The 19,473-nt window shown below is 47.2% G+C and overlaps 1 protein-coding gene and 1 long non-coding RNA gene across 5 annotated transcripts in view; both read right to left on the bottom strand.

Moving 5' to 3' along the window:
• Window positions 1-19,473, bottom strand: part of KIAA0930 (KIAA0930 ortholog) — a 52,092-nt gene that overhangs the window by 11,292 nt on the left and 21,327 nt on the right. For all 4 annotated transcript variants that reach the window (XM_066590178.1, XM_066590179.1, XM_066590181.1 and 1 more), the window contains exons 2-5: window positions 5,518-5,666; window positions 2,399-2,506; window positions 530-607; window positions 178-279 (exon numbers count right to left, since the gene is read on the bottom strand). In XM_066590178.1, the coding sequence (XP_066446275.1) occupies window positions 178-279; window positions 530-607; window positions 2,399-2,506; window positions 5,518-5,666 (437 nt within the window). The remainder of the gene's footprint in view (window positions 1-177; window positions 280-529; window positions 608-2,398; window positions 2,507-5,517; window positions 5,667-19,473) is intronic.
• LOC136610964 (uncharacterized) lies at window positions 11,737-14,798 on the bottom strand. Its single transcript, XR_010790203.1, has 2 exons — window positions 14,642-14,798; window positions 11,737-13,682 (listed from the first exon to the last, which is right to left on the bottom strand). It is a non-coding gene; the product is annotated as an uncharacterized lncRNA (long non-coding RNA).

Here is a 19,473-nt window from a genome sequence, read left to right as displayed (position 1 = left end):
AGCAAGAAGCTACCTGTCCGCAGGGGCCGATAATCCTGCAGAACCATTTCATCATCTAGTTGGATCTATGCCACGATGAACAGATCTGAAGGCGAAAGAAGGTCCAATGCTACTAGATGGGGGTCTCTAATAAAGGGGCCGTTCAGTGCACAACGTGGCGTTTTCAGCCATCATTACCTCCTCAAAGTTGTCAATCATGAAGAAGATATTGGGGTAACTGATCTTCGACTCTTCCCCCTTACTGTCCATGGGGTGTTTGCTTGGAGAAGCGAAAACTTGCTGAAAGAACAGTCACATCTATTATACCGGCAACACAAAGTTACAGAAAACACAAGTACAGGTCTACAGAGCGGGGGACAAGTCCTAGGATGTAGCAGAGCCGACTTATTGAGATGCATGATAAGATTCTAATGCACTGGGCCTAGCTGCAGTCCCATGTAAAAGTGCAGATAAAACAATAGGATGCCATTTCACAAAGACAAACACTGAAGTTCTTACGGACCACTATACATATTTATGCTCGACGCACCTGGGATTTCTTCTTATGTATGTGGATGTCGCCGGCCTCCGAACGCGTGCACACCGCACAGGTCACCATGTAGTCCAGCTGCGGAGAGAGGGACCATTTACAACACTGCATACACAACCATCATACCTTCACCCCCCTCTTGTATATCTGCAGAGCTGGACGGGTGGGCAGTAAAGCATCTGTTCATAAACTGCAGTGGAATACATTGTAATCTACTGTGCTGCCTGAGCCAAGATAAGCAGCTGTCACACAGTAACAAAGTGACTGACTGAGAAGTGGGAGCTAGTGAGAACACTGCTGTAAAGTGTAACCTCGTGCTGTAAAGTGAGAACGGGGAACTAGTTCCATTGGGGATTACCCAAACTAATTGATATACTCCGGCATGTCATGGGGCAGTAACTAATATTGCGTAGGACCCCCTTCAGCCCGAAGTAGTGCATGGATTCCACAAGTAGACAGAAGATGTCCAGAGGAATGTTGAGCCGCCTGGACGCCCCCCACATCTCTGGTATCTGTAGGTGCGGGATCTCGGGTGTTAATGGACCTCTTCATCACATCCCATATATTGGACGCATGTTGGGTGAACAAGCCGACCGCACCGTTCATAGGAACTCTCCAGAATGCCCCTTAAACCAATTCTGGACAACTCCGTCCCAATGGCACAATGTATCATCCAGCTGAAACATCCCATCATTGTGGGGTACATGAAGTCCATAAGGGGCTGCAAATGGTCCCCGAGCAGTGACACTTAGCCAGCACCGGTCAACGATGAGCTTAGACGGACCACTGAACCCAACCCATGCCATGAGAGCCCCACACTGGTATGGAACCATCACCAGCCTGCACAGTGCCTTACAGACAACTGGTGTCCACGGCTTCATGGGGTCTGCACCACAGATGAACCTACCATCAGCCCGAAACAATTAGTACTGGGACCCATTGGATCACACCGCATGTTGCCAATCCTCCACGGTCCAGAAAGCAACCCATGATCCCAGGTGAGGCGCTGTATTTGGTGTCGTGGTGATAACAAAAGGCCCTCTGGTGGGTCTTCTGCTCCCATATCCCAAGCTATAGAACGCAGCGCTGACCTGCAGGATATACATGAGGGGCTGCAGCCAATCAGAGGCTGCAGTGCCACAGTCGGCACGCCAGTATCAACACTCATATCCTGACCACCATGATGCCAGCAGTTTGGGGACATGATGCTGTGGCCTCTGATTGGAAGCATGCCACCACAGCAGCCACCCAGCCAGTCTACCCAGAAACCACCACTGATGTCAGCTCCGGTTGTCAGCTGTGTCCAGGGATAACAAAACCCCTTTGATGGATCCCATTGAAGTGGATGTTAAGTTTCTGATCCATGAGGTATATTTAATAGGCACTTGAGGTGCCAGTCAGCTGCTCATGCCCCCCTTTATGGTAGTAAACACATACATGCTCAGCTAACCCCGCGAGTAAGCTTATGGCAGACAACAAGCCTTCAACCAACAGCTATTATGTATGGGCAGCTTTAATTTTTGGGCTTTCATAAGTTAAGGTATCATCTGCACCCCATATACATCCCCTCCAGCCTCTGATCAAGCGGCCGAATGATTACGCACCTTCTATGTAAATCAGGAAGCCCGAGCCAGTGGTGGGACTTATGCAAGACTTCTTCAGGCCATGTAGACTCAATGCTTCTAGATGACCAAGAGGTCTCAGCTTCTTTTATTTATACAGAGGGCACATGAAGTTTTTGGTGCCCCTATTGCAGCACAAGGTGCGCCCACCAACTTGTCTTTAATAGGACAATTTTTCGGGCCCTGAAGCTCCATTGGTAAACGTTTGCAGATCACTCAAGTCCATAAACAATGATCAATTACAGACCTTCTGCAATATAAGATTCAAGTAGACGCTCTCCTCCCAGTCTATATCGGGGTCTCCGAGGCCGGGGAGCTTCTTAGAGTCCTTCCGATAGACTTCAACATCCACCTGCTGAGAGCAACAGAATGTTAGGGTGAACCTGCTGAAAATGGAACATCCATTCGATAAATCTGTCCTCCAATGAGGTTGTTGAGCCGATCCTCCACCCACAGGATTTAGAAGATCAATTTTCAATCTGATCCTTTAGTCTTCCTAAGACACAAGTGACGCCAGTGTCATCTGGTGGGTTGTCTCATCCGGTGGGTTGTCTCATCCTACTTCATAACACAACCCAGAAGGTTTCTTCTGGACATTGCCAGCTCATTCAGTCAACCATCTCCCAAGACGTCACCAGGATAAGCGGCCACAAGACACCTCCCCCCGATTTGGGGAAACTATAGGCTTAAGCAGGTTAAAATCTAAAAATCTGTCCTCTGTGCATTTACCCCTAAAGCGGGCATCAGGGCGCGGCCTACTGGTTACCGTAGCCATGAGATTGGCAGGATTTACCAATTACTCGATGGCCAAATTAAAGGTGATGATACCAATTAGATCCTTTCGGCAGGACTAGCCAACTATCTAACCTGTATGGAGGTTTCCTGGCAAATATTTGTATCAGTGAACAGCCCGGGGCCTCTTTAACCATAGAGCGAATGGTGCATCTGTATGAGGCCCACCGGTAAGCGCCAGGGCCCCTGCAGCGGTACGATTTTTCACTAACCGCATCCGTAGGGCGTGGATACAGTTGAAGACTATTGAGCTGCACTAAAAATACTACCACATCAAATACTCACACCTGGAGTACCTGCCGGCTCCAGACCTGCAGCGTCCACTCAGTTTCAGGTCCAGCAGTCACATGCTCATCCAGGCGTGTGCCACAGTGGCCAATCACTGGTCTTCGTAACATTGAGACCAGTGATTGGCCACAGCAGTCACATGCTTAGACGGGCACCAACAGCTGGACCCAGAAGTGAGTGGAGACCGAGGGGGAGTGCAGCCGGCGAGTAAGTGAGCGCGTCTGTTTATTAATTTGTAAGTTTCCGAAAAAAAGAAAAGTGATGCAAAAAGAACAAAAAATCCCTAATGAATTTTTTTTTTAATCCTACCGACCCGCAGGAAACATTTATAATGTCATTTTCGCTGCATGATTAATGCTGTAAAAACAAAAAAACGGGCAAAGCCGGTGTGTTTTTTTTCTCCCTGCCAAAAAAGGAGTATAAAAAAAAAAAAAAGTTACCCAATACATTCTATGTTCCAAAAACATGGTGCCAATAAAAACGACGTCTTACCATGCGAAAAACAAGCCCTCAGATGGCCGTGTGGACAGAAAATGTAAAGAAAAAGAGAAAAAAGTTATGGGTTTTGAAAAGAGGAGAGGAAAATACTCCAAAAATTGTTGCGTCCTGTAAGAGCAGCGAGACTGCAGAACTGTCCGGAGGACGTGGCGATCGGGAATTCAATAAAAGACTACAAGAGGGTCGGGACGTCCATCTTGAGCGCTATGATATTACATGTTACATCACTGATTACTCAGAGGGGTCGGTGATCCGGGATTATTTATGTTACCGGGTTGGAATCGAGAAGGAATTTTTTTCCCTTAAGTGAGGAAAATTGGTTTCTACCTTATTGTTTTTTTTTTTCCCTTGCTCTGGATCAACATGTGTCTTTTTTCAGCCTACCATACTAGGTTACTATGTTCTTTAGTCCAAAATAGGTCACGCCACTAAGGGCTTAAAGAGACCCAACTTAAGGCACATTTAGACAAGGATTATCACTCAAAAACCATCTTTTGAGTGATCATCGCCGCGTCTAAGCGCGCCCATCGTGCACCATTCGTTAGTCGCTGACTACAAGCCAGCTTGAAAACAGTCGTTCCTGCTTATCAGACCGCACGCTGAGTTCTCCGCGGGATAGCGCTGACAGCATTCTTTCAACAACTATGCCATTGGAGAACAATGGAGCTGAATGCAGATAACAGACCTGGAGGTGTTATCTGCATTCAGCTAAGGCTTCATTTGCACGCTAATAAGCTACTAAGTAGCCGAGTAGTTACACCGGCTTTTTTTTGCCTACACAATGCAAATATAAGGTTTACGATAAAAAGTGAAGGTGCCTCTATTAAGTACATTAAGCTGCCCATACAACAGGACGGCTGTCGTACGAGCGGCCATGTGTTTTCAATAAGGCATGGGGCATAAACCACGGCCAGATTCTTTCGACAGCAGCTTATCTCCACTGAGCACAAAGGATCAAGCATGTTGAAATTCAGCATGCCCAATCCTTGTTCTTTCACCTGGCATTTACCATTGCGGGAGTTTCGGGACATAAGGACACACAAACCAATAATGGTCCAATCATGCCAAAACCGACTGAACGCCTAATGTGTATGGGCACCTTTAGACTCAACACATACCGCCGATATCTGACGTGTGCAGACAGTTGCAGATATCCCTACTTTTCCAGATTTGGTCCATGTTTAGCAGCGCTTCGCCCCAATGCTATCCTACGTTTTATCTCTGACATAGATTCTCCAGCCTGGTCAATTTTCAAGATGAAGCCTCGCCCGCATTCTATGATCTCATTGTCGTTTTTTTCCCTCTCAGTGTTAATCTTCCATATCAGCGGCTTCAGACTGGCTTCTGTTTCTGCAGAGATGTGTCATCCGCAGATTGTTGATGTTTCTGCCACCATTCGGTTTCTCAAGAATGTAGCAAGCAAGTATAGAGCCGTATAGAACCGCATTCTAGCTCCTTACCAGTTCCACATACCACCCACCAAGATGTAACATCTTCATGCTGCCCCTCTATGCCTCGGATGTCCTTGCTCCGTCTCCATGTACTGCACCCCTTCCTGTCCTGCCCATCATTGGGCGTGGCCAGTATGGTTCACTTTGGGAAGTATCAGAGGAAGAGCTCAATGCTCAAAAAAAAAAAAAAAAAAAAATGTTCCCGAATGTTATTTCATGGAGGACAAGTCTTACTAAAATAATCTCAGGGCGGTCGTGTTCGGAATATTATAATGGATGCAGGCGTTAGGGGAGGGGTTTGCACATTTACTCTGCGGGGTATTCCTCTGCTAGTCACCTTTTTTCCTTCGCTGCCATCTGTGTTCACGTAAGAAATCTTCCGCCGCACATAGAACAGCATGTCGTCCTGCCGGGGAGCCCATTTTTCCATAAAATAGGTGGAATACATCCAGGTCCAAAATACAATGCGGTCATCTTTAAAGCAGCCTGAAAAGAATTAAAGGAAAAAGTATCATGTCACCGTACAGACTAAAAAACATCGGATATTAAAAAACATCGGATATTAAAAAACAGCGGATATTAAAAAACATCGGATATTGGGGGGGGAAAAAAAAAATGTTTACACTTTTTTTCAAACATTAGAACGATGGAGTATTTTTGCTATGTGGGGTAATAGAACTAATACTTTAAAAGTACAGGCCGGAGCCAAGCTGCCGCCATACAGCTCTGCGTTTGTGGTATTTCCACTCGATATTAATGCCCCGTTTCCGGTACTGCAGCCCTCCGCACGGCTTCCTTGTCCTAGATTTCTCCTCCGGTGCACACACCACCCTGATTATTAATTTATCAAACAAGGATAACAGGAAGCAGTAGCGCGATGTAATCAGACCTTACAAAACGCATGCAGTATTCTGCAGAGATATTGGGGTCAGGTCTGAGAAGTCACCATCTGATGCCCCATGATGTGCCACTCATAGTGTTAATGTCCCATTGTAATGAGAAGGAAAATATATATATATTATATTATAAACTAATATGCAGTCTGCCTGTATTCCACTTGTGCAGAAAGCAGCAAGACAACAGAACAGCTCAGTGGGTACAGCTCCAGGACCAAGTTTAGGCCATCGAGGCAGCGTCAGGACCAAGTTCAGGCCATCGAGGCAGCGCCAGGACCAAGTTTAGGCCATCGGGGCAGCGCCAGGACCAAGTTCAGCAGCAGAACTAGGCACTTATGTTGCGGGGGGGGGGGGGGGGGGGGCGGGGGCGCTGATGGGCTGACAGCATTTTGAAACATCACAGTGGATTAGAAAGAGAAGGCTAATTCATGTAGCTCCACAAGACCCCGTCACACAGAGGAACATCCTTTGTCCAGGCAGACCTAAGGGGCAATCTCCTCCAGCCTACAACCCATCTAGTGCCCCACTCCCTAAAGCTGATTGCTGGTGCCCTGTATAACTGCACGGGTCACAAGTAGTCAAGGCCGGCCACGGTCATTTAGTGATGTCCCGTTATGGGATGACATCAGTGAAGAGTTTTTGCAGCAGAAACAAGCGGTCCATGTGCCCGGTCTTATCAGAGAAACCGGCTCAAGGAACATGTACAAAAGTCAAAAGCATGTAACCTAAATGTATAAAGGCTTTCAAGCAACCCAGAGGAAGGAGGGACTAGCACTCATCTCTACCCCCATTCACTGCCAAACTAGTAGATGAACCACACAACAAGGTAAATCAGGGACTACTCACCACACCACTAGGCCTCCAGGCCCAAGAACCCTAGACATTTTTCAGATATTGTTGGTGGCACCTAATGGGTCTACTTTATTGTAAGGATGGGTAAAAAAAAACTGGCCATAACCACCAACGGTAAGGCTTCACCTTGTCGAGAGCGTCACAAGAGTAGGAAGTCTTATAGGCCATTTATTGAACGGTGAGTCGATGCCCAACCTTCCAACTGTGGAGGCATTATTCCATCTCCCACCAGCGTGGCCAGAAGAACGAAGTCCTAAGCATTTTTTCACAGTCTAATATTGGGTCCTGAATCAAATAATTAACAGACTCTGGAAAAGGTCCTCCTGGACAGGAAGTGGCTAACTAGTGGGAAGGAAGCAGATAATTACCACTGCAGAGACCTACACAGTAGAGCAGTAGTAATATATAAGCCCAACACCAGCGGTCTGCCATCTTGCAAAAAGATAGCTCTGTCTAATCTTGGTCAACTCTGATGCAATTCGCTGCAGCAGAAATCACCTGCATTGAGGTTCTAAGAACTTTACAGTACGTTTCAGTGACTTTTTTGTTTAAAAAAGGAGCCCATACAGGTTAGCAGCGAAGATGGACGACTCTAATGTGAATGGGAACCACTCAACTGGCCACCAGCAGATGTTGGGGGGAAAAGACGGATCACTGATATTGAATTTCCGTGACTTAACCCTTTTGCTCCTTGGGAGGTAAGCCACCGCCAGAGCAGTCTTGCTATGGCTTACCTTCGTAAAAAACACGAATGTACAGCTGAGCTGATTGTGCATGCATACAGGAGAGCCGAGGTAAACAGCTGTTGGCCAATAGTAGTTATGGGGGTCTTTAGGTGAAAATAACCACTTGAAACCATTGGGGAAAAAAGAAAAAAAAAAACGAACAGGGAAAAAACATGTCGAAACTGCAAGAGTGGTTAAGGTGGTCTCGGAAATTTAGTACCATTATTACCAAAAAATGTTTGAACGAACCTAAAAAGTCAGCATGGTGCATAAAAACTGCTTAAACGTAAGGTCAGTTGTCCTTAATAAGGAACTCTGCATATTCCATCCCGAACACATCAGGGTCATAACTTATCTTCTGATCTGCACACTACCTGCTGGCCCCTTTTCCAGGTCTTATTGCCTCTCCGCAGCAAGGGGCTTGTGCAAAAATCTCCATCCAAAATGTTGTCTTCAGGTTTGGGTTAAATTTCCATTCCAAGCGTTAAATGCTCCCAGCAAGTTTTTGAAAACAAGCCCAGTTCTCGGCTCAAGCTTCCACGATCTAATGCCATTTACTTTTAGGCGAAGCATCCACAATCGTCCTTCAAAAGGCCATCAAGCTATTTATACATGTAGAGAGCGTGGACAAGTTCCCGAAAATTAATCACAGGCTTCACATTCCAAAACAAGATGATTAACATGAAATTTCCAATTTGTGTTTAGCCTAGAAATATCATGAGCCTCGGGTTAGTATCGGGAATTCATGGACCCCATCGAGTCGTGGTCAGGGCCCTCAGGGCAGCCTTCTGTTGTGCCTGGTCTACGACCAGTGGGGCAAGGCATAGCAATTTTCTCTACCATCTGGCGAGAATGAAGACGACTACACCGTTGCAGCGGGACCCTCAGAACTTTCTTGTCTACAGATGGGGGTTGTAACACATTCACACAACTCAGATTAAAAAAAAAAAAAGGAGGGGGGGGGGGAATTCGTTTTTTGGACAACTTGTGATTTTTCTTTTTGTATGCAGTTTTTGAGATTTTCCATAATTTGGTATTTTTTTCAGGATATTCTTCCCAAGAGTTTGTTCATGCAGGGCAGACAATGGGCAAAATCTGTGTATGGAATTCCAGTGTGAAAAAAGCTAATTTCCGTCTCAAGAAATGAAATGTCACTGATACGGAAACACTGGCTGGAATTCGGCATGTGAATTTTGTCTATTGACAGGACAAAACCCGCACACTGAGCCGCTCCAAGACCAGGCAGGATTTTAGAGGAGGAATTCTCCACGGAAAACTCTGCAGTGCACCTAGCACTCTCGGGGTAGGATTGCACGTTGCATTTTGTGGTGCAGATCCACCCCAAAAACCGCATCAAGATTCCGCAACAGGCGATTAGGATTTTGACACTTTTTTGCCACGGATCTGCAGCAGATTTTACTTTTTTTTTTTAAAGGAGGGGGTGAAGTCTGCTGCAGATCCGTGGCAAACTCCACACCGATAGTGCAGATCGTGCAGATTTTGCCATGTAACTTTGTATGAAAATTCCGCATCATTTGAATGACATGTGGGCGTGTCTAACGGCCGTCTTCAAACCGTGAAAATACTGCTGGCATTCCGCAACGTAAGACCCGCAGCAGTCACGCTGGAAAAGAGCAGTGGACAAAATTGCGTCTAAATTGAAGAGGTGAATCCAGAACACAAATACGAGCCTCGATACGACGCTGGGTGTGAAGGCGGCCCGACGTGGATTGTGCTGCAGAACTCTGAACAGATCAGCCATGTAAAAAAAAAAAACAAAAAAACAAAAACACACACAGCAGGTAATCTGCCCATGTGAACGCACCCTTAACCCCTCAGTAACGGCCGACACACCTTTTTACTGACCTCACTGATGAGCTTTAAACATGAGCATACATCTTTTTACCACAATGCATTGGCTGACTGACAGCCCGGCTCCAGCTCTAACTGCCAGGTACGGAGAAAAGACAGATCTTAGCAATTTAACCCCTTCAATGCCACCATCAATAGAAACTGCAGCATGTAAGTAGATAACGGTGGAGGGGAGGCTCCGTGACCCATCGGCACCCCGCACTGTGATTGCAAGGTACCAATGGGTTCCCATTGTAGCCAGAAGCCTGACAAAGGCCTCCATGTCTGTTATGTAAGTCAGCCTATTAGACCCCGCCTCCAGCATCACAAATAGTCCAATAAGAGTTTAATTCTGGGTTGTTGTGTGCATGGTAAGACCGCAAGTAAAGTGTTTTATGTTTTAAAGAGTAACGCCAGAATCTTAATTTTTCTTTTGCTTACCTACTGAAAAACACAATAAAAAGTAATCCAAAAGTCCCTCAAACTGGTACCGAGAAAAACTACAACTCGTCCCGCAAAAAACTAGATCTCACATAACTTGGTGGCTGGAGAACCGAACATGTTCAGGGTGATAGAATGCGGTGATGCAGGTTCCATTGTTTTTCTCTAAAAACGTGTTTTTAGTGTGCAAAAAGTAGTGAAAATAATATTTCTATAAACTCGGTGCGGCGGTCATCGGGCCGCTCTGATAAGGACGTTACGGTGGCTTTTTTACCAAATGGTGAACACCATAAAAACACAACCCAAAAACAATGGTGGAATCTCCCCCTCAAAAAAAATGTAATAAATATCCAACAGCTCACTACATGTACCCCGGAGTGGGGCCATTCAAATCTACTATTCATCCCACAAAAAACAAGCCCTCACACAGCTAGGTCAAGATAATGGAAGGGTTAAGCGGCCTTCAGGTTCTGTATGGCGATATCTTAGTATTCCTATTGCTTCCTGTGCAGCGAAGGCCGTTCATAAGGTTATCGTGAAGGGAAATACACCATATTTTACCGGAGAAGAGGCGGTGCAGCAGCTGATCGGACACGGGATACGGACCTAAACATCGTAGGCGTTAGTCTTGTTGGCGCACCTGCCTATTTCAATGGGATCCGCTAGGGCTACATCCACAGGGACTACTAGGGTGTCTCCAGATAATCGGTCACATGTAACAGTTGGACAGGTTGGCTGTTGGACAGATCAGTATTCTCCGAAAGCCTCTGTCGCCTCTCAGCTAGTAAAGCCGGCTATACGACTAGCCCAACGGCCATGTTAGGCTCTATACTTTTGCTAGGAAGTTTAGCAATTTCCCCGCACATTCGTCCATAGGGTTGTGTGCGGGATGGCAACTTACCTCCACTGAAGTGAATGAGAGCCGGGCCATACCGGACACCACCCACTGGCGCTGGGTTTGGAAGAAAGTAGCCATGCATCTAACACTGGACAGCCCCTCCAAAAACAAACAAAACATTGCAGATGTTTTTGAAACTTGGGCTACTGGTCTGAGTGAAAAAGGGCATATGTGAATTACCCGTTCAAAGGCATGGGCTCTTATTCTGTGTGAGTTCTGTCCATCGCGACAGAATTAGGAATTGTCCATGTGTGAATACAACCAGGCTACATACATCGGCTGCGAGCTCGATTCACTGACCACCATTTCACCCAACTTCATGCATGCTTATTTCAAGGGAGATAAGCCGTTTCTAAGTCTTCTGACAGCGGCTTATCCTCCATAGGCACAAGACACCGTATATATTGAAATCTAACTTGCTTGCACCTTCTACCCCGCCAACATCTGCTATTGGGAGGCTAAATAGTTGTCCAATCCTGCCGAAATCAAAGGATCTGCCAACTTCTATCCAATGTGCATGGCCAGACTTATTTGGAGAGTTTCCTTACTTGTCATAGCAGCGGTCCCACGGCACGTAAAGAGATGCATCAAGTGGATGTCTACTTCTTACTCGCTACTCTAACTTTGAAATTGGGTTTTACTTTCTCTCTCTTACAGGGGCCATAACACCAAACTTACGTCCATGCTCCGGGGCCCCCGGGGATCCGTGTGCCGTACCAATATGTAACGCATCCATGTCTTCCTATTTAGGTATTGTTATTTCAACATAGGGACACCAGTAGTGCGTTTTTCTTTATTACACACAATAATTTAGTGTTTCTGTACACAAGGTCCATGGTGGACAAGAATCTGACCAACACAAACCGTAAACATACATCACAAGGAAACGTAAATCGAAAGAAAAGTCTTTATTACTGAGCAATACAAAGAAAACCATCAAGCTTTATATATCCATATCCTACTCCTCAGTACGATCCAACATCAGCTGCTACTGGAAACACTGACCACGGAAATCCCAACTAGAACTTGGTAAAAATTCTAGATGCTCAACTTCATCTGATTTAGGAAGTGGAGCTAAATGTTGGAGACCCAAGTCAGTCGTCTTCAGTTTGACAAACCTGAAGCTATGTCTGGTACTACCAAAAAAAAAAAAAAAAAAAAGTCAACCTTGTGGCCAGAAATCCACCAATACTACCATTATGGTCAACAACTAACAGACCTAAAAGTAGTCATGGCATGTATGATATATCAGGTTAGTGTTAGGACATTTCTCCAATTCTTCTTGAAGTTTGGGCTGTATCCTTCGGTTTACTGCGGGTCTTTGTGTTTTGCCAGTGCTACTTTTTTGCAGATACTCCTTTGATATCAGCATGGTCAGTGATGCTAGAAAACTACAACTTTCCACTCAAACATTAGCAACCTGGAAAATATAGACTTCCAATGAGACTTCTTGGATCCCATTTGTAAGTTCTGGTTGGAGACCACAGATTATTTTCCCCAGTGGTGAAACCACCTTCTGAACCAACAAGCTTATCAATAGGTTAAACATCAGAAACTGCTGCTCGATCCATGGGGCCTCGTCTGTTACTCCATTTTCCAATACTTAAGTATCAACAAGTACCAAAAAGATTGAGATGCAGCCAAATTCCACCGGTGATACATTATAGAAAATCAGTGAAGTTCCAGAGAAACGAGTTTAACCTATTAGACTCATTTTCAGAAGAAATCTTCATTAAAGCCATCTCTGATACCGGCTCTTATTTGGGCGGTGGAGGGGGTGTAAGTCGCCACCTGACTAGTGCTCAGGTAATGATCTTCTGTCCAAATGTTGTTAGTCATCAAAAATGTACCGCGAGTCTATTTTGCAACCGGCTTCTTGGCCAACACTTGGCATCTGGTGGGGGACTCAGGATTTGAAGCGGCCTCATTGAATATAGGAGATCATCGAAAACGGAAATCCTCTTAAAAATCATCATCTTCACCTAAATCAACAAAGACTCTTCCCCGATGTAACACCATCTTCCGTATTTTTCTACTTGACAAAGCTAAAGTATCGATAGATGGCACCGTCTGGCTTTGGGTCATGTGATCCTGCAGTGCAGGTAGATTTGCCAAGTTACATTGAATGCCGATAGAAAAATGTCTGGGCCGGACATTGACGGAAATTTTTCGGTGAGTTTTTCCAAAATACGGATCAGTGTTTGTACTGCGATGCATCTGACGGCCGTAATCGGTCAATCTACTCAGAACCTTTGAGGGTTGGGGGAGCCGGACTTTTTTCCTTTTTGCAAATCTAGGCAAGGTGTCTTCAAAGGGAATGATTGTTGAAGAATCGGGTTTTATGTCGACTTCCACAGCGGCTGCATTGACTATATTGCTGGTCCCGAATGCCTGGCTACTGGAGGACATGTCTGGGACCGGAGTTTGTAGTGTTCCGGCATAATTATGCTCTTTGGCGGTTATATCTGCCTCTGTCAAAGTCAAATTTGCCCCTCTTTTTGATCTTTTCAGGGAGGGGCACAGTTCTTCATTATTCATCATGTCTCCCGAGGCTTTCCTCGGAGTGAATAAGGTAGGGACTGCTCCCTTTTTAAGAAAAAACGAGCGTCCTCTAATTTCGTAGCACTCTTTGCCAAAGTGAAGAGAACACATACGGTAACTGCCTCTCGGTGCTTCTGCTATTTTTTTACTGAATTCCTCTAGATTTCCAAAGTCTTGCTTGGTTTGTAGGAGCCACGTCCGCACGTTCTCAACTTCTGGTGGGAAAGCATGAAGAACTGGAGCCGGGTCTTTGGTTTTTGAAGAGGAGGTGCAGCCTTGAACTATACAAGAAGGCATCCTAGAAAGATTGTAACAGTGAGTATGATTGTGAAATCAGCTTTGGAACAAGACACATTAAATTTAAAGGGGTTGTCCAGGTTCCGACACCGGGCCACATGGTATAGCCCTTCAGTCGTTCAGTCCATCACAGGGGGCTGGCTGTTCATCTGAAGTCAGTAACATATCCAGCCCCATTGTCTATCATGCCTGATGCAAAGGGAGAAAAGGGGCCTGGCTTAGTTATTAAAATGAGCCAAACAGCCAACTTCCTGTGATGACATCATAGGAAATACAAGGGCCACACGAGAGGCCGCAGAGAAAAGGAGCAGGTCAGAAGGGACGGTTACGACATTGCTGGTCCGGGTAAATATTTCCGCTCCCTGGGCAACCCCTTTAAGGGAGATTTGAGGTAAACATACAAAGACATTGTTCTTGGGCTCAGACAAGTTCTCCAGTCCCCCTCAACAGGCCAGGATTTCAGGATCTCCTTAGCTTTTCACAGCCGATATACAGTTATTATAGTCATTTTGTCCTCAAGTTTCAAGTGTTCTCTTATAAGATATCCTTAAATCATGACATGTTGGTGGGACCTGAAGACTGGAGTTAGGGATCTAAGGGTGGCTTTATATGGGACAAGTATCGACAGAGCGAATGTAAGCGACAGCTCTACAGTCCTGTGGAGGAAACATGAAAATTAAGTGAAAAAAGGGCCGTAGCAGGAAGGGGTTAATTATCGTTTGGGGTAACGACTAACCTACCTAGGTGCTGCACAAATTGGTATCACACGCTGTTGGGGTGGGAGGAATCGGTCACCTATGGCAGTTCGGTTCAGTATTCCGCAGATCTCCACTACAGATCCATATACTTTGTTACCCAGCCTTCCTGGGATCCTGAAGGGCAGATCAGCCCAGCTATGCAACAATATGGCGGATCTGTCCCGGTTTAAGTAGGAAGAGGTGTCATTACAACAATTCTTACCCAGCTTTCCCAGTCTCCTGAGGCCGGTTTCACACGGGTGACCGCGATATCACTGCGAGAATGTCGCATCTCTGTTCCCCCGATTTTTGATCGTCTCCATTATTATAACTGTGTGATGGGAGCCTATGATCATCAGTAGAAGTTTCCGTCCCCCCCCTCCCGGTGAAGTGTGGGTGGAACAGTCCAAGTCTCTGCTGGACAACTATATTGCAGGAGGTCAAACTAAGAGCACCTGACCCCCCTGAAAGGAGCCCAGGAGCCTGTAGAGCCCCCACTGATCACCCCCCCCCCCCCCAACGTGGATTTATTTTGGGGTCCACGGCGTAATCAATAGGAATGCTTGCACCCTTCCAGATTTGTTCAGAGATTGTGCGCACAATGTAAGAGATCACAGGGAGACAAGACTGGGGGTAGGAAGACCCCTTTAACAGTGACTAGAGGTCAGGAATGCTGGGTCTAGGAAAGCTGGGTGGCAGCCTCCGTGATGGAGAGTGTACTGCCCCTATATAATCCACAGTGTACAATGTATATAGTACCCGGGCAGCAGGTCAGGGTCCTGGGCAAGCTGGGTGGCAGCCTCCGTGATGGAGAGTGTACTGCCCCTATATAATCCACAGTGTACAATGTATATAGTACCAGGGCAGCAGGTCAGGGTCCTGGGCAAGCTGGGTGGCCAGTCCTCCCAGATATATTGAAGAATCTATCACCAGCATGCATTATTCAGACTGGCGACTGCGATCCGTCAAAAATATGTAATTTGCATCAATTTTTCACGCACGTAAGAGAAGTCTCTGATAGGGGGCGCTCACACACCGCCTCTAAACAGCGTACCAAAATCTGCGTCTTTCTGACATGGCTTTTGGCACGGATCTGCAAACAGAACTTGTCCAGAGATCCTCGTGCCGGCGCGGTGCGTCGCGGACCTCGCAGGAACACGAACCCCGTTCTTTGGAATGTAGTCACAGACACGAGCGGCGCGGTGCGGGGGGGGGGGGGGGGGGGGGGACCCACTAAGTTCTATCTTTACGTTTTCGCTGCTTCACAGAAGTGTTGGGAGGGGTTTTAAAAAGAGAAACGGCCTCTCGAGCGCAAAAAAAAGGATGGGGTTCATATCTGTGCGCCCCACAATGCACAGGCTCACGCGGTTTTCTCAGGGGTGCGCACGCCACCCAAGTGTTCCGGCTCTGCACTTTCTCTTATTTATTAGTGGTCTCCATGGTTACAGACTCGCGTTCGTTAACATGTTGCATCACGCGAGCGCAATCTGTCTGCTTTCCACAACAACTGATTGGCGCGCTGACAGCGCAAGAACTGGAGGGGGCGCCGTATCTGCTGATGGTGTCAAAATCCGCAACCGTGATGATTCGGAGCGGGATGTGTCGTGGGAGTCTCCGCCGCAGACATTCCGCAGCATTTCTGCCTCGTGTGAACAGATCCTCGAACTACAAAAATGTGCAATTCAGCAGCCTGGGAAAGCTGGGTCACAACCTCCGTGGAGATGTATAGGAGGCCGCACTTGGTACAGGGGGTGGACAAAAATATGGAAACACCATACGAAACGCATGCCTTATTGGAAGAGGATTTACAACCCCACATAGTTAAGTGATATGACAGATGCTGCCGGGCAGAAGGGAACATCTGCCCAGCAACAAAGTTCCATTGGTCCAGGGTTTGAGCCACTCAGCTGCTCTTACCACCCAGAGCAGGGCAAGAGGTGAAGTAAACACAAATTTGGCGGGAAAGCTCTCAGCAGGGGTCAAAAGGGCAGCTCAGTGCTAATGAGTAAAACCCTATGCATTTCATACAGCGTTTCCATAATTCTGCCCACCCCCTATAGATTCTGTACATATATATACAGCATCAGTACATATTCCACTTGCCCAGCTTGCTCTTCACCATATGTTGCTAGTTACTACCCAGCTGTTCAAAGCACCCAAACAGCAAATGGGTCTGTGTAGGGATATAGGAAAAAGGGAATTATCATGGCATAATAGGAATATCTGCCTTTCTTGGGAAAGCTGGGTAACAGACATGGAGTAGTGGGGAAGATCAAAGCAGGCAAGTAGTAGAGACGCTATATAATATGTAGGCGCTATACAAATCAAGATTATATATTAGTAGAACTGCAAGAGAGGCCACAACCGGCTGTCTACACGCTGCCGCCATCATGCTCCAATATAGGGCCAGTCAAAAGTATGGAAACACATGTAAAACGACAACGGTCTGGCAGACGGTGATTTTATATTCAAGCTGTGGGAAACCCGATCGTAATGCCACCATCTTGGATTCAACCAATTTTTCCACTGGGAAGGTAGATGTGTGCTGTATCAGACCGGCAGAGAATGTCACATGGTGTGCGCCATTTTACATCATTGTATTCGCTCTCGGGATAAGACAGCAATAGCTCTTCATTACAGACGAGGCGAGTAATGGCGAACGTGTGGAGATCGCCGTCAGCTGAGCAGAGCGCACAGGTCATCGCCGCTGACGCTTCATCAAATAACAGTTTTTAGTCGCCAAGATCTTGGATCATCAGCGACAGAAGCAGATTCTCAGAATTTGGAAAGCGGTTTGGCAGCTGCACCGCGATATGGCGCCTGCCAACGGGCGTTCACCACAACATTGGTAGAGTATCGCCCCAGAAAAACAGTCCGAAATAACAAACATCTAACCTCCCGTTGGAAAATTATAGCTGTGTGCAAGATGGCGGTCATATTGGTGATCTGCCCCACTGGTTCCCTGCCGGACTGGATCGCGGTCTGTATTCACCAAAAACTTTCATTTTATGTGGGAATCTTGTCAAAAACAATCCGCCCCCCAGAAGGAGTTGTCACTTTGCTGCGGACCCCGTCTTGCGGTTCCATCTTGGACAGATCTGTAATGATGAGAGTTGTGGTGATTAGATGAACGGTCTTGTCACTGGAGGCCATAAAAGTGGTTCCCCCTTGGCCTATAAGAGGCTCCCGGAGGCCCCTTGTGTGTAATGGCCTCTTCTTCCGCTTGTGTAGAGCTTGTTGGCCACTAGACGCCCCTACGACACAGAGAAGAGATTTCACCCCATTACCAGAGGGGGGCGCCTTATTGGGATGGGAGAAGCTGGATGGTCGTATCGATGAATTGTCCCCCACCGGCCATTCTGACCAGACTGTTAGGAGGTCTTGGGACCAGTGAATGGGGGCACACAAGGTGACCGGGCTCAGGACGCCCCCTACAGACCACCAGTAGAGAGGAGCGTCTGACCAGACTGTTAGGAGGTGTTGGGACCAGTGGATGGGAGCACACAAGGTGACCGGGCTCAGGACGCCCCCTACAGACCACCAGTAGAGAGGATCATACGATCATCCAACAAGCACCAGCAGCTCCAACTGTTTTGTTGTCCACCATCCAGAGACAGGGGGCGCCATCGTTACACCCCTGTGTCTGTCGGAACCATTTCCAGGCGCTAGTTGAAGGGCATTGGGTCTCATGAAGCTCATTACGTGTACTGCCTTTGCTGTGAAGCGGCACACTGCCCCCTGCTGGTGCGATGGCCTGGAGGAGGGGTGGGGGTACAGATTTATCACCAGTAGAACATGTATGGAACCATCTGGGACACCAACTTCCACAGCCGATGAGTTTGTACGATCTAGTTGCTTAGTTACAGCAAGTGTGGAGCGATATGCTGCAGGATACCATATGGAACCTGTATGCCTTCCTGCCCACCCGTATCACATCTTGTATCTAAGCTAGAGGCGGTACAACAGGGTACTAGAGCCTCCCTGCCCACCCGTATCACATCTTGTATCTAAGCTGGAGGCGGTATGACAGGGTACTAGAGCCTCCATGCCCGCCAGTATCACATCTTGTATCCAAGCTAGAGGCGGTACAACAGGGTACTAAACCCTCCATGCCCACCAGTATCACATCTTGTATCCAAGCTAGAGGCGGTACAACAGGGTACTAAACCCTCCATGCCCGCCAGTATCACATCTTGTATCCAAGCTAGAGGCGGTACAACAGGGTACTAGAGCCTCCATGCCTCCCGTATCACATCTTGTATCCAAGCTAGAGGCGGTACAGCAGGGTACTAGAGCCTCCATGCCTCCCGTATCACATCTTGTATCCAAGCTAGAGGCGGTACAGCAGGGTACTAGAGCCTCCATGCCTCCCGTATCACATCTTGTATCCAAGCTAGAGGCGGTACAACAGGGCACTAGAGCCTCCATGCCCTCCTGTATCACATCTTGTATCCAAGCTAGAGGCGGTACAACAGGGCACTAGAGCCTCCCTGCCCACCCGTATCACATCTTGTATCTAAGCTGGAGGCGGTATGACAGGGTACTAGAGCCTCCATGCCCGCCAGTATCACATCTTGTATCCAAGCTAGAGGCGGTACAACAGGGTACTAAACCCTCCATGCCCACCAGTATCACATCTTGTATCCAAGCTAGAGGCGGTACAACAGGGTACTAAACCCTCCATGCCCGCCAGTATCACATCTTGTATCCAAGCTAGAGGCGGTACAACAGGGTACTAGAGCCTCCATGCCTCCCGTATCACATCTTGTATCCAAGCTAGAGGCGGTACAGCAGGGTACTAGAGCCTCCATGCCTCCCGTATCACATCTTGTATCCAAGCTAGAGGCGGTACAGCAGGGTACTAGAGCCTCCATGCCTCCCGTATCACATCTTGTATCCAAGCTAGAGGCGGTACAACAGGGCACTAGAGCCTCCATGCCCTCCTGTATCACATCTTGTATCCAAGCTAGAGGCGGTACAACAGGGCACTAGAGCCTCCCTATAAGGGGTCGGGTCTCCTCTTGCTCTGATCTTGTCATCACTTCCATCCCCGTT

Source organism: Eleutherodactylus coqui, chromosome 2 (assembly GCF_035609145.1).
Source record: "Eleutherodactylus coqui strain aEleCoq1 chromosome 2, aEleCoq1.hap1, whole genome shotgun sequence".
Lineage (NCBI taxonomy): Eukaryota > Metazoa > Chordata > Amphibia > Anura > Eleutherodactylidae > Eleutherodactylus > Eleutherodactylus coqui.
The sequence above is the reverse complement of the archived record's forward strand: the minus strand, read 5'-3'. Positions and strand labels throughout refer to the sequence as shown.